This window comes from Lithobates pipiens, unplaced genomic scaffold (assembly GCF_037356315.1).
Source record: "Lithobates pipiens isolate NorthernLeopardFrog02 unplaced genomic scaffold, aLitPip1_a1.2 Scaffold_18, whole genome shotgun sequence".
NCBI lineage: Eukaryota > Metazoa > Chordata > Amphibia > Anura > Ranidae > Lithobates > Lithobates pipiens.
In genome coordinates, this window is record NW_027507758.1 from 133,828,189 (window position 1) to 133,852,896 (window position 24,708).

The 24,708-nt window shown below is 43.8% G+C and overlaps 2 protein-coding genes and 1 pseudogene across 2 annotated transcripts in view; 1 reads left to right on the top strand and 2 right to left on the bottom strand.

Moving 5' to 3' along the window:
- The window catches only part of TFB2M (transcription factor B2, mitochondrial), a 71,899-nt gene extending 66,511 nt beyond the window's left edge, over positions 1-5,388 (bottom strand). The window contains exons 1-2 of the mRNA XM_077486141.1: positions 5,230-5,388; positions 993-1,384 (exon numbers count right to left, since the gene is read on the bottom strand). Coding sequence (XP_077342267.1) covers positions 993-1,341 — 349 coding nt within the window. The 5' untranslated portion in view covers positions 1,342-1,384; positions 5,230-5,388. The remainder of the gene's footprint in view (positions 1-992; positions 1,385-5,229) is intronic.
- A 9,728-nt stretch (positions 5,389-15,116) lies between these two features.
- Positions 15,117-24,708, bottom strand: part of LOC143987439 (protein Mis18-alpha-like) — a 30,643-nt gene continuing 21,051 nt past the window's right edge. Inside the window, exons 4-5 of the mRNA XM_077486142.1 lie at positions 24,531-24,627; positions 15,117-15,475 (exon numbers count right to left, since the gene is read on the bottom strand). Coding sequence (XP_077342268.1) covers positions 15,386-15,475; positions 24,531-24,627 — 187 coding nt within the window. The 3' untranslated portion in view covers positions 15,117-15,385. The remainder of the gene's footprint in view (positions 15,476-24,530; positions 24,628-24,708) is intronic.
- LOC143990601 (U2 spliceosomal RNA) lies at positions 20,780-20,960 on the top strand (annotated as a pseudogene).

The following is a 24,708-nucleotide window of genomic DNA, read 5'->3' on the forward strand; positions in this document are numbered from 1 at the left end:
CCACTGGGACCGCACATGTTCTGAGACAGAGCTGCACTAAAGACACATCTTAAGTAGTGTAAGTTACTCCTTATAGAGGAGACATTTATAAGGCATATTGAAGGAAAAAAGCAAAAGCTTCTTCCCTTACCTTCTCCTCGCTGCAGGATACTGCTGATTTAACAGACAGATCCAACTTTCACCCATCACGGCGGGCTGCGTTTAAACATGCTCAAAGACTGGGCCCTTTCCGCTCCTTTGGGCCTTGTGTAGCACCCCTCAGGACAACTTTAGGAAATGTAGCAAGACCAAAAAAAAAAAGGAGTCCTGGTTCCTAGGGTCCAGCTCTCAAAGACAAGCATTACAGGCAAAACCTTGTTCTTGCATCGAGGTCCAGGTACCATCCTATGGCCTCAGTGGCGAGGATGGATCTGATTGTGGAGGTTTCTTTAAATCCAGCATGGATCCCTCCTGGAGCTCCGCAGAGCACATCTTCACTCGTGGCCAACACCTTAGACACTGGCGAAAAAATTGAGTGCTCCTGGAAGGAGGGGTTATATAGGGGAATCAACTTCCTGTATTGGTTAAACTAGTGTCAACACCTGAAGGTAGGCCTATAACCCACCAAGTAATTACTTGAGACTCTGTGTCCTATGATGTACGATAAAGAAATAAGAACGTGTACCTGGAGACCTCTGTGTGGTTCCTCTAATGTATCACTGTCTATGTATATAAGACCGCTGCACAATTAAAAAAAAAAAAAAAAAAAAACTTGTCAATCAAAACAAAACTATGACAGTCAATACAAAGCTAGGATATACCCGGTTGAGTCCCCACTTCTAAAATTAGGTTTTTAATCCTGGAACACTAAATGCATATTGTTCACCATACTCTGAAGCATCTTCTTTAAAACAATGGAGATTTTGTAAATCATTTTTAAATAAATCATTTTAAGCATTTTTACTAAAGTATTTCAGGATTATGTTAATATGTACAAGAATTATAGAGGTTACCTGGGTTGCACTCCATTATAATTGGCATGGTTCTATGAGCCCAAGGATCAAGGGCGTACAAAATGTTTTTCACTAGTCCAGAGTCTGTTATATACTTTTTAGGGTATTTCAACGATTTGAGTACATCCATTTCTTCCCTCAATTCAGACAAGTCTACTGTGAAGGGTTTGGTCTGCAACTGACCAGCAACAGTCGATAGTCCACAAGAAGATGAAAGTTTCCCAGAATTTTTAGACCTTGGATCTGCAATGCTGTGACTTTTTCTGCAAAAAAACACAAAGGGCAACCCCGGCTGTGACCCATAACGCAGAAAGCATAAACCCAGCCGGATTCCTGCGACTGAAGACATTATGCCAGCTTTGATGAGATCCCTCAAGGAGAATTAGACTTGCCTGTAAAGAATAAAAATTTTTTTTTTAAATGCATCTATTTTCAAATAACATGAGACAATAAGCATTGAAGTGCTTTCTCTGTTGAAATAAAACACAAATTTAATCCCAGTTTAGTGGGATGAGTCCCATTTATTAGTGTAGCAGTCTACCAAAATACAGGTGATCGTGGTAACTTGTTGTCAAAGAAATAAAGTCCTCATTTTATCAAATTTCTCACCTGACCCTCCTAGCATCACAGCATACCAGCAATGGTGTGGCCAAGCCATGGAGCAGAGGGAAGGCATATCTGATCTAGAAGTCACTAGCAAGAGATTCCACCAAACCTTTATACATGCTAGAATGAGAAAAAGACCTCTTGGAAATCTGGAAGACTGACATAGGGCCTTCTTTTGCTCTTTTCAGGGGATGCACATCACCTTGATAAAAGCAAGCCTCAAGGCTATGTCAAGATGGTACTTCGTCCTGTCCAGAATGGCTAAACGATACTCTTCCTCCTCTCCCCTCTGTGTTGGAGGTTGTGGTATATTAGGCTCGGTTACATACCTGGTGGGAATGTCCGTAAATAAGAGGGTTCTGGAATAGGATTTTTCAGCCGATTCGTAAGATCACAGGTTTCCAAATTCCCAGGTCTCCTTCCAGAATTACGCAACTACTCGGTAGATAGAGTGCCAAAGAACATGCCGAGATTAATATTCTTCATCTTACTGGGGGCCAAATTGACTACAGCTCATTCTTGAAAACAAGCCATGTTATCTCTAACTGTAGCATTAAAAGAAAAATGTCTTTGATAATGTCACAAAAGTGGATGGTAGGCTAGACTCGGTACAGAAATCTGAGGCTGTGTGGGGGAGCCTTGGGCCAATCATATGAATATATCCCTGATACTTTAATGCCTCCAATACCCAGGGGGATGCAGGCGACTCCTGTCAGTGATTGTAGTCTCTGTTCTTTTTTTCTTCCCTTTCCAATTCCTCTTCTCTTCTTGATTTGTGCTGTTCAGGGTGTCAATCCTCAAACCCCTGTGGGTTTTCGATGATCCTGAGAAGATATTCAGGTATAGGCCTGCTGCTGTCATTACAGGGAAAGGCCCTGTATCCTCTTGACTCTCTTGCCCTGGTTGAGGTTTCAGAGCCCCCACGTGAAGGATATCAAAACTTTGGCCTTCTATTTATTTGTATCCATTTCATCTCTTCCTCTTTATGGTTTAGTTGCTTGTGTTCACCTTTATACATTCAATGTGCTCCTGAGCAATATATATCTTGATTCCAGCACCTAAAGCAGGGATATGCAATTAGCGGACCTCCAGATGTTGCAGAACTACAAGTCCCACGAGGCATAGCAAGACTCTGGCAGCCACAAGCATGACACCCAGAGGCAGAGGCATGATGGGACTTGTAGTTTTGCAACAGCTGGAGGTCCGCTAATTGCATATCCCTGACCTAAAGTATACTCACCCTGCAGTAGTTATAATGGGGTCTTGACCACCTTGTTGGTAACAGTTGCATCTCTGGTTTTATTCTCATGGATATGCCTTTAACAACCAGACATCTTTCCTTTTTTGGAATCAATTTCTTGATACTTTTTATTATGGTTACGCTTGTATCCTTTGTTTTTAATAAAAATAATATAATATATCTAAAGATAAATAAAGACCTCCTTAAGATCAAGGAGGGGTATGCCTCTGAAACATAACCATCAACTGTACTTTTGTAAAAGCTGCTATTGTAATAACCTGGAGGATTAAATATCTGCTTCCCTTTTAAGCTTAATCATTGCTAAGGTGGTATGGCACACAGCAGCATATTTCCTTCTTTTTTTTTTTTTTTACTGGGCATCAATCACCCTCTTCATCCTCTCAAACTTTGACCATGAACAGCATCAGAATTCAGCAACTTAGAAAGAGCGCTGATTAACGTATATCTAAACGGCAAAACTTTTTATTTATTTTTTTTGGATACAGTAAGGGAGGTTTAGAACACCTATCAGTTTCTTTGCTATCTGTGGCCCATAGGGGAGATTTCTCCACTTCCTGTCCCATAGCTGCAACAGGAAGTGAGAGGAAATACCTGCAAAGTCTACAAATACTTTAAAGTGATTGTAAAGTAGAGCTGCACAATTAATCATCAAGAATCGTTATCGATATCTTGACTAAAGTGTTTCACAATTATTTATGCAAAGAATTCCTTCTGCCCTTCTGAAGCCACAGCAAAAGAAAGGAAGAGAAAAAAACTGGGCAGTCTGCCAAGAATCAAAACATTCTTTATCAGTTGAAGCTTAAGTATAAACATTGTAACAATACGTCAATGGAATAACGCCGCCGAGCGGAGGGGGGAGCGAGCGGGGCTTCGTTCCCCTGCATCGCTGGACCCTGGGACAGGTAAGTGTCCAATTATTAAAAGTCAGCAGCTGCGGTATTTGTAGCTGCCGACTTTTAAAGGGATTGTAGGAATGTCAATGAGTGGCTTAGAACCCTTTCACACTGAGCTACGGCAGGCTTCAGCGGTAATGCGCCACTGTTTACCGCCGTTTTAGCGTCGCTTTTCAGGCGCTATTGGGGCACTTTTAACTTTCGCTAGCGGCCGAAGGGTTAAACGCGCCCAAAAAGTGCAGCTCTGGCAGCGGTGCCCATTGATTTAGCTGGGCAGGGGCGGTGGAAGAGCGGTGTACACACCGATCCAAAGATGCTGATTGCAAGATTTTTCCGAATGTACTGCTAGCGCACCGCTCCAGTGTGAAAGCACTCAGGCTCTCAACACAGGGGCTGCAGGGGGGGGGGTGTTTTTAGGCGCTTTACATGTGCCATTATTAGCCCTTTAGCACCTGAAAAACACCTCAGTGTGAAAGAGGTCTTAAAGAGGAAGTAAACTTCCTCTGCAAACTTTTACCTATAGGTAACGGACCACATGCGCTATTCCTTTCCAAGCCCGTGCCGCAGCTCCCACGTGCATGCGTCATCGCAGCTCTGGCCGATTACAGTGCTGGAGCCTGCGAACTCGGAAAAGATGTCAGCGGTGTGCAGGGACAACTGCAACAGCTTTGTTCTAAGGTAAGTATTTCATAATGAGCTGGTATGTGATTCACACTAGCTCATTATGCCTTTGTCTTGCGGGGGGGGGGGGGGGGTTTCAGGAGGTTTACAACCACTTTAAAATCCTTGTAATGTACATAGATCACTCGAAGGGGATTGTTTTTTCTGTCAACAAGCGTTACTCTTTAATGTCCCTTACACACAGAGCTGTCAGAACGTTGTACTGAGTGGTACCAGCATTTAGAGCCCTGTGCATTCAGGACGCACAACATAGAAGTCCTGCGTTCCGACCTTTAGTCGCTGATCACAGAGCCCTAAATGTGGGTAACCACTCTGTACGGGAGATCTGCCATTGACTTTGACTAGCTGCCTGCAGTGGGGTTGGATGCTGCACCCCTCACCTTGCTTTTTATCCCCCCATTATATCACCCATAGGGACACCGACTGATTTCAGCGGATGACCCAATGATTGATACACACAAAGGAACTCATTGAGCATTTTGCTGATTATTATAATAATAATATTATTATATTGTTATGTTGCCAATTAATGACACCTCAATCGTGACTCACAGATACGAATGGAGCCTGCAGTGCAGAAAGGGCGCACTGCTCCTAGATGACCCTGTGTGCAAGGTGAATCCAGGACAACAAGGAGTTCACACATTTTATTTTTGGCTATTATAGCAAAAACAAAGGGGATTCTCTGCTGTGTATTGCTGAATACAAACAGCAACAAAAGGGGGGGGGAAAGGACGAATTCTAGCGAGCAGGTACATGCACTGTCCTATCCCAGCAGACACAGCTTCCCCCATACCTGGCTTCTATTGACATGTCAGTCCTACGGCATTCCCTCACGTGGGTGACCTTGTCCCTTCATCTGCGAGTGCACCAACATGATCTATACGAGAAAGCAGAAGACAGCCGGACCTTCCTCTTCCGGGGCGAGCTGTGAGGAAGACGATAGACTGCTACAGGCTCGACTGTGAAGTTATCACAGCGCCCCCTAGTGTTACCTAATCGGGAATTGCAGCTGTCACAGGGCTGAGAGGTGCTTGGCGGTGGCTTTCTGGGTTGTACAACAACCCAGTGTTCCGTCAGATTTGGCGACTCGTCAGATTTTGTAACGGAAGTGAGGTCTCGCCACGGCCATCTTAGTACGCCAATCGGACATCTTTTTACACCCACCGAAATCTTGTATTTCACACTTATTTTTACCATTAAACTGAGCTTATATCGTCAACGTCAAATACAGTATTTAGAAGTCCGTGATAGTGTTTTGATGTTGAATTTTAAAAGCAGTGATAAGCATGCTGATCTCACAAGTTTGCTAATGTGACAGAACACCGGCTGCTTTTCAAATTCAACATCAAAACAGTCTGATGGATATCAAAATACTGTATTTCACGATATAAGCTCAGTTTAGTGGTAAAAATAGGTGTGAAATGCAAGACTTCGGTGGGTGTAAAAAGATGTCCGCTTAGCGACTTCAGACTGTATGCTTACTGGGGCTGAGTGTGGGGTGTACCAAGATGGCCGTGACGGAATGTCATTTACGTTACAAATTTTGACGGGTTGCCTAATTTGGCAGAACACTTTTTCTTTTACATATTAAATGCGATAGTGCAGCCTAAACATAGCTTCTAATGTAATCATATCAGCTTAGATCGGTGAAACACAATCCAATGCTCAGTGAATGCATAATGTATACAAAACTATTTAGGTCAGTTATTTCTGGTAGGGAAGCATGGTGAGTTCCCTTTTTTGGTGCCCTGTAAACATTCCCCAATACAAGTCACCCCAAGTCTCCGCCGCATTCTCACCTCTCCCTTCCTTTTATTCCCTGCATTCCCCCATCTTTAGTCTTTCTCCTCTCTCTTCCTTTTATTCCCTGCATTCCCCCATCTTTAGTCTTTCTCCTCTCCCTTCCTTCTATTCCCTGCATTACCCACTCTTTGGTCTTTCTCCTCTCCCTTCCTTCTTTTCCCTGCATCCCTCCCTCTTTGGTCTTTCTCCTCTCCCTTCTATTCTCTGCATTCCCCCATCTTTAGTCTTTCTCCTCTCCCTTCCTTCTATTCCCTGCATTACCCACTCTTTGGTCTTTCTCCTCTCCCTTCCTTCTATTCCTTGCACCCCTCCCTCTTTGGTCTTTCTCCTCTCCCTTCCTTCTATTCTCTGCAGTCCCCCATCTTTGGTCTTTCTCCTCTCCCTTCCTTCCTTCTATTCCCTGCATTCCCCACTCTTTGGTCTTTCTCCTCTCCCTTCCATTCCCTGCATCCCTCCCTCTTTGGTCTTTATCCTCTCCCTTCCTTCTATTCCCTGCATCCCTCCCTCTTTGGTCTTTCTCCTCTCCCATCCTTCTATTCCCAGCATTCCCCCCTCTGTGATCTTTCTCCTCTTCCTACCTTCCCATCCCTGCATTCTCCCCTCTGTGATTTTTCTCCTTAAAGTGGAGCTCCAGTCCCCATAATACATTTTTAACAAAAGGCTCCCCCCATAATTGTTGTTACTGGCACAATGTACTTAGAATACTGTTAGAACAGTATTCATGCTGGTCAGTTTTAAACTTTAAAAATGTACCCGATCTCTGCAGCAGGCAGGTGGTCATTTGAAACCCGCTTGTGTATCTTTCTTGTATTTGGTGCAGCTGGCAACGCAGCAGGCACCTCCCAATCTTGCCCCTGCACATTAATAACCAGCTGGCGCAATTGATTGCCATTTTAATGTTGTATTCAATTACGGTGAGCCTTCATTTGGCTTTCCAAAGACACTTGGGATTGTCAATGGGAATTGCCTAGGCAGTCAGAAAGGTGCCGCCCAAAGATATCTAAAACAGTTTTTTTCCATTGAGCACTGTATACCAGGGTGGCATTGGAAATATGGTAAAGTAAAAAAAAAAAAAAAAAAGACTGGAACTTCTCTTTAAATGCCCTGTATTCTCCCCTCTAAGTGTAAAACATCAAGTAGGATACAGGGGGATTAAAACAGCACAACAACACACATTCATTCAATAAAAACCATAGCACACTTACATCTTGAAGTGGTTGCTAACCCACTTTGACAACTTCACACACTCCTCTCTGTTTCCTAATGACAGGTGTTCTTGTTTTGTGGTGTTTTTTTTTTTAATGTCTTCTATACCTCATTTCAGAGCATCTCCCGGTGATCATGTGACAGGCCGGCTCTCTCCTCTCCTGTGACAGCTGAAGCAGGCGGGGCCAAGATTCCCCCGCTGACTTTAGGCAGGTCAAGAGGAGGAGAGAAAGAGCCAGACTGGCACGAGAGCGCCAGATAACACTCTGAAATGAGGAAAAGAAGGCATTTTTTTAATTATAAAACAGACAGGAGCACCTATCATTAGGAAATGGAGAGGATTTTATAGGACAATAAAATACATTCTAGCAGCAGGAGAGGGGACGGGCACTGACACAGGAGCAGATGGACCCGGAGGGGAGGGGCCAGAGGACCAGAGATATGCAGATGACGGAAGCACATAAACTGACCACAGTGTCAGGGTTTCAGGGTTCAGCAGCCATGATATACTATCGTCAGTTTACAGAGAAGAGGGCATAGCCAGGCAGGATCAGCCAGGTTTTTTTTAGGTGATGGGGGGGGGGATTACACAGCACAAACACTTTGCTGTATAACATGCTTTAAAGGAACAGGATCTTTTTTTTGGGGGGGGGTTAACAAACACTTTCATTTTCAAATTGCAGTATGGTAGGCAGAAGTAACAGAAAGCAGGGAGAGATCAGTGTCACACTGCAAATGGTACAGCTATCGAAAGCATAAAATCTGAGCTGGTCTGACAGGCTATCAATGCTGGTAAGCATCTTGGAAGACAAGGACCTCAGCAGAGCTAGCATTGGAGCATAATGTGAGTTCGGGGCTGGATTGGCAGCTGTCAGATTGCACATAAAATCTGGTCTCAGTAGGCAGGGAAGGTCAGCATGAAGATTAAGAGTGGCTTCACTTCAATATTGAAGGCAAAGCCTGCATTGGAGCATGCTCTAACAGGAAATGGAAGCAGCAACGCATTTCAAGGGGGTGTCCTGTTTTGGCCCCTTTGTGGTCATTCTCTTCCTTCTATGCCATGTGCTTTACCTTCTGTGCCCATTCTCCACTACCCCCCCCACCCCTGCTGTTTTTTAGTCATTTTTTCATGTTTAATTTGAATTTCTAGCTGCATCAGGTTTATTTAAGAGCTAATTTATAGGAGTAGGTTTAGGAGTCGGTTAGATGAGGCATCCTCTCATTGGATGAGGTAGAAATTGTGCCATAATTTGCCTCATCCAATAAAAGAATGCCCAGTGCTCAAGCAACACCCAGAGTAGACCGGTGCTGGCTGGATGTAGTGCAGACTACTACAGTGAATTTCTATCTTCTCAGCATCTGTTCGGACATGAGCTATGATAGATTAGATAAGGAGGAAAAAAAAAAGGAATACTTTTGAAGTGCTGGAGTTCATCTCTGTAAAGTGTCACCAGTGTTGCCTGTAGACTGCAGTTGATCTTTTCATTAGTACTGACTTCCAATGCTCTATTTATCACTGTCTTTGTGTGGAGGCAGCCATCTTGATAGAGGTAAAGGTCTTACATACTCATGTTAGAGCTGTTACCCCACCCTACCGATCAACTTATGTACATGTGCTTTGTCAGATTTTCCCTACTCAATCACCATTGTAGGTTAAAGCATTCAACATTGATCAGTGTATTCTGACATTGGAGAAGTCTCTCCCTGTCTGAATACAATAGCTTAACAGAGAATATTCCCCCATCCACATCATGTGTGTGGATGGAGGAATCAAGTCTTTTTTTTTTTTTTTTCATTCAACTTGCTGGTCGAAAGAAAAAAAAAAGGAATCATCAATTAGCTGCCTTAGATGCATTGCAGATATAGAGCTGTGAGGCCCAAGGCAAAGTATGGGACCTACTATACTTTTTTTTTTCCTTCTTTAAATCCAAAGGATAAATCTGTCAGTACATAGCTTCAGTTTAATTAACATTACTAGATGCTCAATCTTCACTTTTTCCTTCAAGAGGAGTTTCCCTTAAAAAAATAAAAATAAAAGTCAGCAGCTACAAATACTGCAGCTGCTGACTTTTAATAATCGGACACTTACCTGTCCCAGGGTCCAGCGATGTGGGGGGAACGAAGCCCCGCTCGTTGCATACACACAGCCGGACAAAGTTGTCGGAAAATCCGATCGTTCATAACGTAATGACGTTCGTTACGATGGGACTGCGTTCAGGCTAGTAGCCAATAGCTTTGGTCTCGTAATTTGATCTGAGCATGCGTGGCACTTTGTCCGATCAGAATTCTCTACAAACGATTGGACAAGGTCCGATTGGATCATGTTGTCGGAAAATTTTATATCCAGCTCTCAAACTTTGTTGGACGGACATTCCGACGAAAAAAGTCAGATGGAGCCCACACACGGTCGGATTATCCGACAACACGGTCTGATCGGACATTTTCCGTCTTAATGTCCGACCTCTGTGTACAGAGGCTAATATATCTCCAAGGGTGCAAACCCTTGGATTAACACCAGGAAAGGTAAGCTTTCCAAACCCTATAAAATAAAGCTCTGGAAACAGGTTTCCTTGCATTGATTAAAGTTGAGATAACAGACCTGGAAAGCCCACATTTCTTCAGAATGTGGGTTTCAATAGCCAAGCCATTAAATTTAGCGTTCGTAAAGTAGGATGGAATATTGACCCCTGCGATAGCAGGTCTGGCCTTAGTGGGAGAGGCCAAGGACCCCCCACTGCCATCTTTACGATCTCTGCGAACCATGACCTTCTGGGTCATGCTGGTGCTACCAGAATTACCGGCTTTCTTTCCAGCTTGAGCCTGCAAAGAACTCGTGGCAGCAACTGAATCGGGGGAAAAGTGTAGATCAGAGACAACTGATCCCACGGAGTTACCAGCACATCTGTTCCGTATGCAAGTGGATTTTCTACTCCCGGAATGAAAACTGCCGCTAGGGATTGTACATTACTTTCTGCCCAAGTTAGGATATGGTTCACCTCTCTCTGAGCTTAGAGACGCTTGGTGCCCCCTTGGTGATTGATATAGGCCACAGCTGTGGCATTGTCGGATTGAATCTGGACTGGACAATTCTTTAACCTGGGAGGTCCAGGTATTCAGAGCAAGATACACAGCCCGAATCTCTAGGATGTTGATGGACAGTCGTCTCCTCTAGTACCACTCTCCAGCCTGAGAGGCTGGCATCTGTCGTTACTACTTTCCAGATTATTGATCTGAAGGATTTCCCCTTCAGCAAATTCTGGCTTTGTAACCACCAACTGAGGCTTTGAGACACTCTTGGGGACAGCCGCATTGGCAAGTCCAAAGCTTAGATCGTCTTGTTCCAAGCAGAGAGGATTCTGTTTTGCAACAGTCTTGAATGGAACTGGGCATAGGGGACAGCTTCGAATGAAGCTACCATCTTTCCCAACAACCTCATGCAAAGGCGAATTGAAGGATTTGCTTTTGACCTGACCATCCGTACTAGCTCTTGTATGGAGCTGATCTTTGCTGGAGGCAAGAACACCCTTTTCTGGGCTGTATCTATGATCAGGCCTAAGTAATACAGCCTTCTTACTGGTTTTAAGGAAGACTTCTCTAGGTTGAGGATCCAACCAAGACTTTCCAGGTAACTGGTTGTAATGCATACGCTTTGCCTTAAGTGAGTCACTGACTGCTCTATTAACAATACATAGTCGAGGTATGCCAACACTATTATTCCCTGTGCCCTCAACCTGGCTAGAGGTGGGGCCAGTATTTTTGTGAATACCCATGGTGCGATGGCTAGCCCAAAGGGTAAGGCTGTGAACTGAAAGTGCCATTGTTCCACTTCGAATCGCAGAAACCTTTGGTGAGGGAAATATATAAGGACATGCAGATATGCGTCCCTGATGTCGATGGATGCCAGAAATTCTCAGCCTTGTAGGATGGAGACCTGATAGACTCCATTCAAAATGAGCAAATTTTTAGGAACCGATTCTTTAGATCCAGAATGGGCCTAACATCTCCATTCAGTTTTGGTAACATAAGCAGGCTTGAATAGAAACCTAAACATTGTTCTTCTGTGGGGATCTGTATGATTACCCCTTGAGTCAATAATCGGTCCAATACTTGACACAGGGATTGTCTTTTCCCTGGATCCTTGGGAACGTTTGAGCTCAGAAAGTGAGATGGCGGAAACTCCCGAAACTCTAGTTTGTATCCTAGGGACTGTGAAGAGAGCCCATCTGTCTTGAGTTTCCCTCTGCCAGACTTCTACGAAATGCAGAAGTCTTCCCCCCACCTTAGTCAGAGGAGACGCCTCTTCACAAAGAGGTCTTAGTATTCTGCTTTGTAGTCTTGCGGCTCCAGGTCTTCCTTTGAGCCTGGGCCTGACCCTGTGATTTTCCTCTGGAACCTGATGGTGGAAGCCGTCGCCACTGCCTAGAGGTGGATGCGCTTGGCACAGGAGAAAGTCAGATTAAATGAAGGACGTTTATACTTTCTTTTGACTGGCAAGAGAGTACTTTTTTTTTCTCCTGTACTACAAACGCCTGTATAAATCCCTCATGTTCCAGCACTTCTGTGTCCTGTGGCAGCCTTGCTTCAGCTGCTCTGATAGATACTGTCTGTTTCCCAGAGTATCAGCTTTAAGCTTTTTCAGGTGTCACACCCTTTCCTGTGCTTTAGCAAGAGTCACCTCAGAGGGGAGACGGGGGAGCGGGGAAGGGGGATTTATCAGCTTTTCAGATTTATGCTTGTTTAAACATAACATGTATCCATATCCACTCAGTTTCCCCATTTAGGGGGAAGAGGAGACACCCCCTCCTCCAGCTGCTGAGACACACGATGTCTTAGCACAGATTTAAATAGGGTCTATACACCATTACTCCCTCTAGGAGTTTTTAAGAAATTTTACAATATAAGTGAAAGAAAAGTAATAGGTGGACTATGCCGTTCCTATGCTTTCCTCTTACCTTTTCCTCGCTGCAGGATACTGCTGTAAACAGACAGATCCAAAAACTTCACCCATCATGGCGGGCAGTGTAGTTAAACCTTCAAAAACTGGGGCCCTTTTAATAGGGGTTCCACTCCTTTGGACCTCTATAGCACCCCTCAGGACAGCTTTAGGTGATGTAGCAAGACCAAAAAGAGTTCTTCTATGCAAAGCCCAGGAACCATCCTGGAGCCACAATGGCGGGATGGATCCGGTTGTGGAGGCTTATTAAATCCAGCATGGATCCCTGCTGGAGCTCCGCAGAGCGTATCTTCACTCGTGCCAACACCTTTAGACAATGGCAAAAAAAAACGGAGGTACTCCTGGAAGGAGGAGGGGTTATATAGGTGAGTCAACTTCCTGTATAGGGTATGCCAGTGTCAACACCTGAAGGTAGCTATAACCCACTAAGTAAATACTTGAGGCTCTGTGTCCTATGATGTATGATAAAGAAAGGGCTTTGGTGTCCGAACCTGTTGTAGGTAACCGTATAAACCCAACGGTTTGAATTCCTGTGGCCTGCAGTGGATGAGAAGGAGGATATAAAACAATGTTTTCCCAACCCCCTATTTAAAAGGGGCAGATAACAGTTTCATTTGTGAAATGTCTTGCTTGATTTCAAAGGACAAAGAGTGATTGTGCACAGATAGAGGGTATTGGTGTTGTACAAAGCAAAGCTTTATCATCTGAGAACAGATTTAAAAACAGGACCATATCATAACCATCATCAGAATCATATCATAACCCAAAGAAAGTTTCTAACCCTTGCCGAATCATTTAAAAGGTTACAATGTTTTATTCCCAGTAAAAACTATCTCCCCAAAGACCAAAGCGAAGAGTCTCGGGGTTATTTTAGACGCACAAATGTCAATGGATGCGCAAATAGGAGCAGTAGTCAGTCGATCTCACCATCTGCTGCGCATGCTTCGCAGACTCATCCCTTTTATCCCAAAGAATGACAAAGCAGTGGTAGTTGGAACAATCATTAATTCACGACTGGACTACGCAAACTCGCTTTACATAGGATTACCACAATATCAACTTGCGCGATTACAACTGATCCAAAACACGGCGGCAAGGCTGATAACAGGAAAAAAACCCTGGGAATCCATTTCTCCTTCACTGAGGAGCTTACATTGGCTAACCGTAAAAAAATCGGATCACGTTCAAGACCCTTTGCCTCACCCACAAATGCGTGCATAGAGAAGCTCCGCAATACCTAATGGCGAAAATAAATCCTTACACACCAAACCGCAGTCTTCGATCAGCCAACAAAAACCTCCTCCTCGTGCCCAAAGCCCGGTATAAATCCAAGGGGGATCGGAGATTCGCTGTCCAAGGGCCTCGGCTATGGAATGCTCTACCAATCAACATCCGCCTGGAAGAAAATCACCTGGCTTTTAGGAAAAAACTCAAGACCTTCCTCTTTTAGCGGATGATCAAAGCTCGCCACAGCGCCTAGAGGCGATTCAGTTCGCATTGTGCGCTATATAAGTATTTCATTCATTCATTCAAAAAAAAAAGGGGGGGGCACCAAAATTTTCTCCTGTTAGCCACCCATCAACACAATAAAATTAAGGGAAAATCAAACTATAGGGATGCAAACAAACTTGAGTGCCTATTTTCTTGACAGTCAAACCTGATGTATGACAGACAATTCCCAACCAGTAGGGCCAACATAGTTTAACTTGGTTATTGTCAACTTAAAGCAAAGCAAGCAGTACAGTCAGCGATGCAGCTAGACACTTTTTCTTCAGCTATTGCTACCAAAAAGGACAGATATCTTCTCCCAAATGCTAAAATTGCTTACATTCCATAACCAGAATACTAATAAGAAACTTATGGGGAAGTCAGGTCATCAGATTTAAACAAGTAAACATTTGTTTTCATTGAATCCCTTTTAAGGTTTAGATAAAGTGGGGAAGAATTTGGGAAGGCGTTGTGTTCAAACAATTGCATTTGACTGTTTTAGAGAAAGGACACGTGAAGCAATAGTATGGGGAAGTTTTAGAACATCTGTTAGGAGAGAATCTCCTTTACTTTCTATCCATGTGATAATTGTGAAAACATAAAATAAAGGGAAAACCCCTGACCAGGGACAGCATGTAAAACCTGACTGAAAACTCTCATTAAGGCCTCTGTAACACTTGTATGATCTATATAAAAAAAAAAAAAAAAGTCACATGACTTGAAGCAATGCCTGTATAATCTTGAAGTCAAAGCCAGACCAAAGTAGTGCAGGGACAACTTTGAAGTCACACAGAAATGAATGGTACTTATTGGAAATCATGTGGTATGACTTGTCATGCAACTTTGCAGTCCCAATTCACACAAGTGTAAAAAGGTGCCTAAAAAGAAACAGAATTTAAAACCCATACATAAATGTTTGTCTTTGCTTTATCCAAAGAAAAAAAAAAATTGCCCCCCCGATCAGCCGTGTTTTTTTTTTTTTAAATCAGTTAAGTAGCTTTTGGCTGGTTGGATGACATTACGTGTCCTACCCTCTGCTCCTGGCAGCAACAATCATTACTGCTGCACTGAATGGCATTCATGTAATGTGTGACCACTGTCCAGTGTTGTAACAAAGAGGCCAGTCTCCTGCCCCAGGCAGTAGGTCGTTGACAGCATGAGCCAAGATCAAGTGAGTTGAACAACATTTGCCACAGCAATGCTGTTTAAAGAACAAACTGAATTTCCACTTTCAGCTATGACATTATGTATTGACCAACGGTAGTCATTTAAGCCAACAACAAAATAAAAAACAAAAAAAATATGGTTGGGGCATTAGTAATCACCACCTGAGTGGTTATTGGTTGCTCCCGGCTGCATTACATGACAGACATGAAAAATGCCACGATTATTTTTTTTTCTCATACAGATGCATGTGCAATCATTGCTGTGAAAATTACAATTACAGAAGCAAGTTTGATATTCTACAAAAAAATCTTTAGGACAGATACAAGAAACTTCAAGAATAGTCTTCTTTGCAAGGGGAAGGTTGTAATTCGGATTCCAGAGCTTCAACTTTTCTCTGCAATACTCCCAATACTTGTTTGCACTTTGGTGATGGAGAACAGACAGAGAGGGGAAAAAAAAATAAAAAAATAGGGTTTAGAGTGTTTTCTTTACAATCCACATAAACTATTAAATATGCAAAAGTCCTACATACGGGCAGACACCACATCTCTGCAATTATCTATTGTATTCAAATGAAATCACTGTTTTTGTTTTTTCTACGGTCGATACTGTGTAGTGCCTGCTCTCAAACAGACTTTTTCATATAAAAAAAATAAATAAAATCAAAACTTTTTTTTTGCGCAACTTTTATTTAAAGCACTCCCATTTAGCCTGGGTTCAAACTAATGTGATTAGTCACATTAAATTCCTGTGCAAATCAAATGCAACTCTGTGGTGCGATTTGAGGGCATAATTTTATAGGTTTCAAATAACACCACCGCCACACAACAAAGGTACAAGGCACCTTTTTTCTGCACTGGAATCAAATCACATAGGTGTTCATACCTACCCTCCTAACCCAATATTTGCACAGAAACAATAATTTCCATTTGCAAAGGGGCATAATAGATACTGCATTTTCTTATCTTCTGTTCCAGAGACCATAATTTTAATTTCATACTACTTTCTCTTGCAGCAACAGTGGTCACCAACACAAAAATTGCCAGCCAATTCTCCCCTGCTTTTTCTCGGCGTCCTGGATTCTCTTGACTGGCTGGCACAGGATACCAGGTGCCACACGTGCCCCAGAGTTAAATTATCCTTCACTAATGTGTGCTGAGAATATATACGGGGTTGCATGTGCACAGTTCAGTGCACAGAAAATTGCAAAAAGTCGGGTACGAATGTTTTATAGCCATAGCACAGCATGTTTTAGGTTAACATTAGATGTCGACCGATATTAGGCATTTTTTTAAATTAATCGGCGTGGGCCGAATGTGCTGATAAAAAGGCCGATTATACGTTCGGCACAAAGACTTCTGTAATAGAAGTCAATGTAAGTTGCCTGAAGACATCAGTGAAGCCACTTGTTTCTTCTCTGGGCAGTCTGCCAAGAAAAGATCAAAGAGATACAATGTTTCTTCTTCAATGGACTGAACTCCCTATGTAGGAGTTCTCAGTTTTACCATTTAAAGACCAAATCTTTCCTGACACTTGTTGCTTACAAGTAAAAATCCTGCATTTTCTTCTAGAAAATCACTTAGAACCCCCAAAAATGTATTATATATATATATATATATATATATATATATACACATACATACAGTGCCTTGCGAAAGTATTCGGCCCCCTTGAACTCTTCAACCTTTTGCCACATTTCAGGCTTCAAACATAAAGATATAAAATTTTAATTGTTTGTGAAGAATCACCAACAAGTGGGACACAATTGTGAAGTGGAACGAAATCTATTGGATATTTTAAACTTTTTTAGCAAATAAAAAACTGAAAAGTGGTGCGTGCAAAATTATTCGGCCCCTTTACTTTCAGTGCAGCAAACTCACTCCAGAAGTTCAGCGAGGATCTCTGAATGATCCAATGTTGTCCTAAATGACTGATGGTGATAAATAGAATCCACCTGTGTGTAATCAAGTCTCTGTATAAATGCACCTGCTCTGTGATAGTCTCAGGGTTCTGTTGAAAGTGCAGAGCATCATGAAGACCAAGGAACACACCAGGCAGGTCCGTAATAATGTTGTGGAGAAATTTAAAGCCGGATTTGGATACAAAAAGATTTCCCAAGCTTTAAACATCCCAAGGAGCACTGTGCAAGTGATCAATTTGAAATGGAAGGAGTATCAGGCCACTGCAAATCTACCAAGACCTGGCCGTCCCTCTAAACTTTCAGCTCAGACAAGGAGAAGACTGATCAGAGATGCAGCCAAGAGGCCCATGATCACTCTGGATGAACTGCAGAGAACTACAGCTGAGGTGAGAGAGTCTGTCCATAGGACAACAATCAGTCGTACACTGCACAAATCTGGCCTTTATGGAAGAGTGGCAAGAAGAAAGCCATTTCTCAAAGATATCCTTAAAAAGTCTCATCTAAAGTTTGCCACAAGTCACCTGGGAGACACACCAAACATGTGGAAGAAGGTGCTCTGGTCAGATGAAACCAAAATCAAACTTTTTGCCCACAATGCGTAAAAGCAACACAGCTCATCACCCTCAACACACCATCCCCACTGTCAAACATGGTGGTGGCAGCATCATGGTTTGGGCCTGCTTTTCTTCAGCAGGGACAGGGAAGATGGTTAAAATTGAGGGGAAGATGGATGCAGCCATTCTGGATGAAAACCTGTTGGAGTCTGCAAAAGACCTGAAACTGGGACGGAGATTTATCTTCCAACAAGACAATGATCCCAAACATACAGCAAAATCTACAAAGGAATGGTTTAAAAATAGACATATACCAGGTGTTAGAATGGCCAAGTCAAAGTCCAGACCTGAATCCAATTGAGAATCTGTGGAAAGAGCTGAAAACTGCTGTTCACAAATGCTCTACATCCAACCTCACTGAGCTCGAGCTGTTTTGCAAGGAAGAATGGGCAAGAATTTCAGTCTCTCGATGTGCAAAACTAATAGAGACATAACCCAAGCGACTTGCAGCTGTAATCGCAGCAAAAGGTGGCTCTACAAAGTATTAACGCAAGGGGGCCGAATAATTTTGCACGCCCCACTTTTCATTTTTTTATTAGTTAAAAAAGTTTCAAAAATCCAATAGCTTTTGTTCCACTTCACAATTGTGTCCCACTTGTTGGTGATTCTTCACAAAAAATTAAAATTTTATATCTTTATGTTTGAAGCCTGAAATGTGGCAAAATGTTGAAAAGTTCAAGGGGGCCGAATACTTTCGCAAGGCACTGTGTATATTTTTTTTTTTTTAGCAGAGACCCTAGGAAATAAAATAGCGGTTGTTGCAATATTTTATGTGATGCAGTATTTGCACAGAGGTCTTTCAAGCGCAATGTTTTTGGAAAAAATACACTGATAAAAATAAATAAAAAGAAACAAACAGTAAAAAGTTAGCCCTTTTTTTTTCATCCAAAAGTTTTGAGTACCGTATATACTCGAGTATAGGCCGACCCGAATATAAGCCGAGGCCCCCAATTTACCCCCAAAAAAACTGGCAAACTTATTGACTCGTGTATAAGCCGAGGGTAAGACATGCCTGTCCATCCCTGTGTGTGTGTCCGTCCATCCCTGTGTGTCCGTCCATCCCTGTGTGTCCGTCCATCCCTGTGTGTCCGTCCATCCCTGTGTGTGTGTGTCTCCATCCATCCATCCATCCCTGTGTGTGTGTGTGTATCCGTGTGTGTGTGTGTGTGTGTGTGTGTGTGTGTGTGTCCAGCCTACCTGTGTCCTGAGCCTTTGTCCCGAGCCTCCGTCCCGTGCCGAGCCTCCTTGCCTCCGTGCCTCGCCGCCGTGCCTCGCCGCCGTGCCTCGCCGCCGTGCCTTGCCTCCGGTCCCGTCCCGTCCCGTCCCGTGCCGTGCCGTCCTGTGCCTTGCCTCCGTCCCGTGCCCTCTTCGTTCGTCGGCGGCCATTGTAAAATTCAAAAGCTGCGCCGCCGCCTTCGCCTGTGATAGGCGGAACACTGAATTTCCCAGCAGCCTGTGTTCCGCCTATCACAGACGTCGTATCATCCTCGTCCGTAGTACGAGGATGATACGAAGTCCGTGATAGGCGGAACACAGGCTGCTGGGAAATTCAGTGTTCCGCCTATCACAGGCGAAGGGGGAGCCGGAGGCGCGGCTTTTGAATCAGAATGGCCGCTGTCTGTCTGCTCGACACGCTGATCGAGCGGGCAGACAGCGATGACTCGAGTATAAGCCGAGGGGGGCACTTTCAGCCTCAAAAAAGAGGCTGAAAATCTCGGCTTATACTCGAGTATATACGGTACCTGTTTTTGTGTATTTAATATAGAGTTGTTTTTTTACTTTATTTTTTATTTTATCTAAATTATACATACAAGTGAACTGATTGGATGTTTGTTTTGTTTAATAAAATGTTTAAATGCAAGAAATTTTCTGTATCACTTATTACTGAAGGCTGCTCTCACACTGGAGCGGGCAGGCGTTGACGGTAAAACGCTGCTAGTTTTAGCGGCGCTTTACCGTCATTTTAGCGGCACTATTCGGCTGCTAGCTGGGCACTTATAACCTAGCTAGTGGCCGAGGAAGGTGTTAAATGTGCTTGTGAAGCACTGCTGCCAAATCGCATTGCATGCGCTTCAGCAGTGGTGCCCATTCATTTCAATGGGCAGGAGTGGTGGAGGAGCGGTTTACACGCTCCAAAGATACGCTGGCAGGACGTTAAAAAAAAATCCTGCAAGCAGTATCTCCTCATTGTAAAAGCACTCGGGCTTTCACACAGACTGCAGGGGGAGGTGTTTTGAAGGCAATTTACAGGTGCCATTTTTATCCAAAAAAAAGCGCCTGAAAAAACGCCCCAGTGTGAAAGGTGTCTAACTTAGATTTTATGAGATGAAGGGGAAAAAAATAAATAAAGATCGGCAGCGATTTCTAAATATCGACATCGGCCAGAGAAAACCCCTACTGACCTCTAGTTAACATACTTAACTCCAGTTTTATCTTAAAGAATGGACGAATGTCACCATTTAATATATCATGGTCAGCACACAAAAAAAAAAAATAAAAAAAAAAAAAAAACACACCAACTTAACATTTATTCAAGTTGAATGCAAGTTTTTTTTTTTTTTTTTAGCATAGTAACTTTGGTCAGGCATGGAACAAATATAAGTACACCTATTTCATACATGGCCTTTCCTTGTGAAAGTGGAAAATCATGGTAGTAATCTCCGCTACTACACTGAGATCCTTGCCATCTTTCAGGACCCATGCCGAGAAGTTGCCCTGCTTCACAAAAGGTTGCTTGGCATGGATGCCATTAAGGAAATCACTCTTTAATTCTCGATGGATACAAAGTATTCTCCAATTCGTAGAAGTGGAGATTCTGACATCACTGCCCCACATCTCCACCTCATCCACTCAGAGCTTGCCTTTATTGGGAAAATCAACAAGCGAATCCTTGTGGTTACTATGCAGCAGGGCAGCTGCTTGGCAAAGGAACGACAGTAGCACAAAGAACACTAGTAGTGGCAGCTACTACAGTAGATTCTACACTTGCACAGGGAAACAAAAACAAATTCAGCACTTGTATGGAAAGGTACCCTGATGCAGAAGTTAGGTTAGGGAAACAATTGAGATTAATGACCTCTCAATAAGAGGAACAATATCCATAGTAAAAGTCTTTAAAAAGGCAAGGGAACCTCCGCAATGCAACAAGGAAGAAGCCTTAGCGCCTCCAAGTGCTATTATTAATAATTAAATCGCTTCTCGGCCTTTTGGCTAAGATCAAGTGTAGTATCTGTTCTTATCAGTTACCAGGGAGGTGGCACTTGCTTCTGTCCCTGCTCTACGGTGAGGTGGAGCAGGGGTGGCGGTTGCTGTGCAAAACCTGCTGGTGTAAAGGTAACCTGGAGCGGTTTGTAGCCGAAAGGGAAGCCTTTCGATGAGGATGGAGAACCACTGGTCGGCACTAGGGGAGGGGACCCTGGCCTTCTGGCCTGGATTGGGGCAGCTTTAGCTCCGGGAGGGAGGGAACGTTGGCTCCCCTTTCTCCCACCAGGGGAACGGCCAGTACTTCCCGAATGTAATTAGGTAGGAGTGATGGGAGCAAGGGTGAGGCCTGATGGCAAAGGGCTCTCACTAAGCTCCTGGATCTCCATGCCTTTCTGGCTGGGTTGGGGGGGGGGATGCTTTTCTTGAAAAGCCTATGGTGATGTGCCCCTGAAGTGGCAGTTCAGAGGTGCCTTACGTTCACTGTGCTTTGTCACTTTGATGTTTGGCACCATGGCCACCTCTAGGTCCGGGCCTTTAAGCTAGGACCAGAGGCATTTTTGATTCCTGGCCGGAGGGCCTTGTCATTGTATTACACAATGGCCAACTTTTCACTCTCCTTCACTATCCCTTCCCCACTTTATTTTTATGAGTGTTGTGTGTCACGTTTTATGTTTGTCACTGCACGTTTGGCGAGTAGGGTGTCGATCCTCGGGCCAACCCTGAAATTCTTGTGGGAGGGTAGACATAGGCCTTCTGGCTTGGTTCGCCCTCTCTTTGGGGGTCTCCCTTCGGGGGAGCCTCTACCCTAGTACCTGGGTGGGTCTGTTTCGGCAGACCTTCCGGAGAAAGGCGGTCATCTGGTTTCGGCCAGATGGGCCATGTATGGTACCTCAGTCCCCATCTGGAGCCTAACGCCCCAGGGGATCAGGGTAAGGTCCTTCCTAGTGGAGGACAGTAGGACACCCGTTGCACGTTTTTTGTGTTTACTCTTGATGTGTGTGCACTTTTTTTGGCACCGGGTGGAAGTTTTTGGGTGTGTTTTGCACGCCACAGGCTTTTCAATAGAAAAAATTAGGAACTATTTAAATTCGTTGTAAACCCTTACAGACCACTTTGACCTACAGGTAAGCCTAGATTAAGGCTTACCTGTAGGTCCAAGAAATATCTCCTAAACCTACACGGTTTAGAACCGAGATGGCGAACCTTGGCACCCCAGATGTTTTCAAAATACATTTCCCATGATGCTGATACACTCTTCAGTGTGGTTGAGCATCATGGGAAATGTAGTTACAAAACATCTGGGGTGCCAAGGTTCGCCATCACTGGTTTAGGAGATATTTGCAAAAAGACAGGCATTGCTGTTTACGGTGCATGCGCCGTAGATAGCAGCGTGCAGGCGCACTGAGCATGCCCCTGCTAATGGCGATATGCCATTAGTGGTGGCTCCCATGCGTATGCGTGGGAGTGACATCATTGCGGCTCCGGCCAATCACAGCACTGGAACTCGATACCCGGAAAGAAGATGGACGCTCTGTGGAAGAGGGGACAGTGGTGACATCGCAGGCTCCTGTGTCAGGTAAATGACCAATAATGGGCTGCTACGTGATGCCTAGTAGCCCGTTATGCTTTACCTTTGCAGGTAAACAAAGAGGAAGTAAACCCATCAGGGTTTACTTGCTCTTTAATCATAAAAAGCAACAAACTACTCACAAACTGAGTTCCTCAGGCCTCAGAAAGAAGAAGCATGCATGCTCCGAATGTACAGCTGCAGAACACTAATGAGGAAATCTGTGGGGCCTGCATCCCTTAAGACATGTTCCTATAGGGAGTACCTCACCAAAAATGTATTTAATTTTTTTGCTGCAGGAGATGCCTGAAATCTGACTTGCATCTTAGGCAGACTTCTGCGAGAATTGGTGAGCCAATCACACAAACAGGAAATTATGTTTCTGGGGTGTGCTCAGTACATAACTTCAGGTAGCCATATTGCATCACATTTTCAGAAAATTACAGCGTCTGCAGATTGAACAGGAAAGCTAATTTTTAATAACAGTCAGTCACTATATGACTTGTGTCGCAATTGTATATGCTATATTATTTTTTACTTTGCCATTATTTCCCCCACGAAAATGGAGTTAGCACTTAAAGCGGGAGTCCACCGGGACTCCGCGTTTTTTTTTTTTTTTTTTTTTAAAGCCAGCAGCTACAAATACTGCAGCTGCTGACTTTTAAAATAGTGACACTTACCTGTCCAGCGCGCCCGCGATGTCGGCACCCGAAGCCGATCTCTAGATCGTCACTCGGGTGCTGCCGCCGCCATCTTGGGTATGGGAATCAGGAAATGGAGCCTTTCGGCTTCATTTCCCGGTTCCCTACTGCGCATGCGCGAGTCACGCTGCGCAATAAGGACGGTCCCCGCTGCCTCTGGGATCTGTGTGTTTCCCAGCAGGCAGCGGGGCACTTGCGGAAGGGGGCGGGCACTTGCGGAAAGGGGAGTAATCTACGCCCCTTTCCGCAGAGAGCTATCCCGGAAGTGGGTGCAGTTACCTGGATTATCCAGGTAACTGCACCCCCCTCCCCCCTGAAAGGTGCCAATTGTGGCGCCGGAGGGGGGGGGAGGATTCCGATGAGCGGAAGGTCCATTTTAGGGTGGACCTCCGCTTTAAAGGCCATTATTAACCACTCATTTGAAAGATGCATGGGTTTTTGTTTTCTTTTTAGAATCATACTTAAAGTGGAAGTCCACCCTAACTTAAATTCTCCCCTTCAATCATTAATGTGAGCCAAGTTTAGCTTTATGCCTCAAAATTAAAAAATCCCAGTTTTTCTACGTTTATTTTGCTGCATCCAGTGCCGTCACATGACTTCAAAACTACTTCCTTCTGAGTGTAAAATTATCCTGGGGGTGCGGTTCCAGAAATCTAGTGACATGACAACTTGAGGAGGACAATGTTCCTGTGTATGTACGTGACTTTGAAAATCAGCGGACTTTGAAAAAAGGTACCTGCAATGCTTTGATGCAATTGATCCAGACACTCCAAAGTCACACTCCAAAGTCACACTCCAAAGTCACACTCCAAAGTCACACTCCAAAGTCACACTCCAAACTTAGGCTACGTTTCCACTAGTGTGACTCCAAAGTTGTGCGATTTAGAGTGCGACTGAATGAAGCTTTGATCCAACTTAACACTCTGGATCAAAAGTTGCAACAAAGTAGTGCAGGCACCTTTTCAAAGTCGCATAGATGGTAACGTTCGCCATTGAAATCAATGGGCTGTGACTTATGTGACTGTGTCCCAAAGTCACATGACAAGTCGCACTACTGGAAACAGAGCCTTAAACGCATATGTAGCGCCCTCAGCTGGGCATGTGCTACACCATGCACACAGTGCCATGCAGAAACATGGTTATACACTGTAGAAAATCTGCACCATCTTGCATTGTAAGCCATATTACAGTTTCTAACAAACAGAACATACTTCCAAAGCCTGCCTCTCTTTGGCGAAGCCGCTATCCAAAACTAGGCAATGAAGACAGGAGGAAAAAAAAGGAAAGAAAAGAAAACTAAAAACACAGCCATCACATCTAAGAATTGGTGAGCCACAATCCAATAAATGACTGTTTCAATTTAGCAACGATTGCAATTCACTATAGCTGAAAGCAAACAAAATTCAGGTTTGGTTACTCTCATTTCCAAGAAATTAAAAATACCATCTTACTTTGGGTTATTCCATTACCTTTTTAATTTCATCTTCAAATATATGACACTTCTGCAGTGTGACGGGCGCATCACATGGCGATAGTACTTTTTTTCTTGCAGAACCAAGTGTATACCTAAGTGTGAAACTTGACATTAGACATACACGCAGAAACAAGAATCACTAGTTACACCATGTATGGTTCCATTTCCTCTTA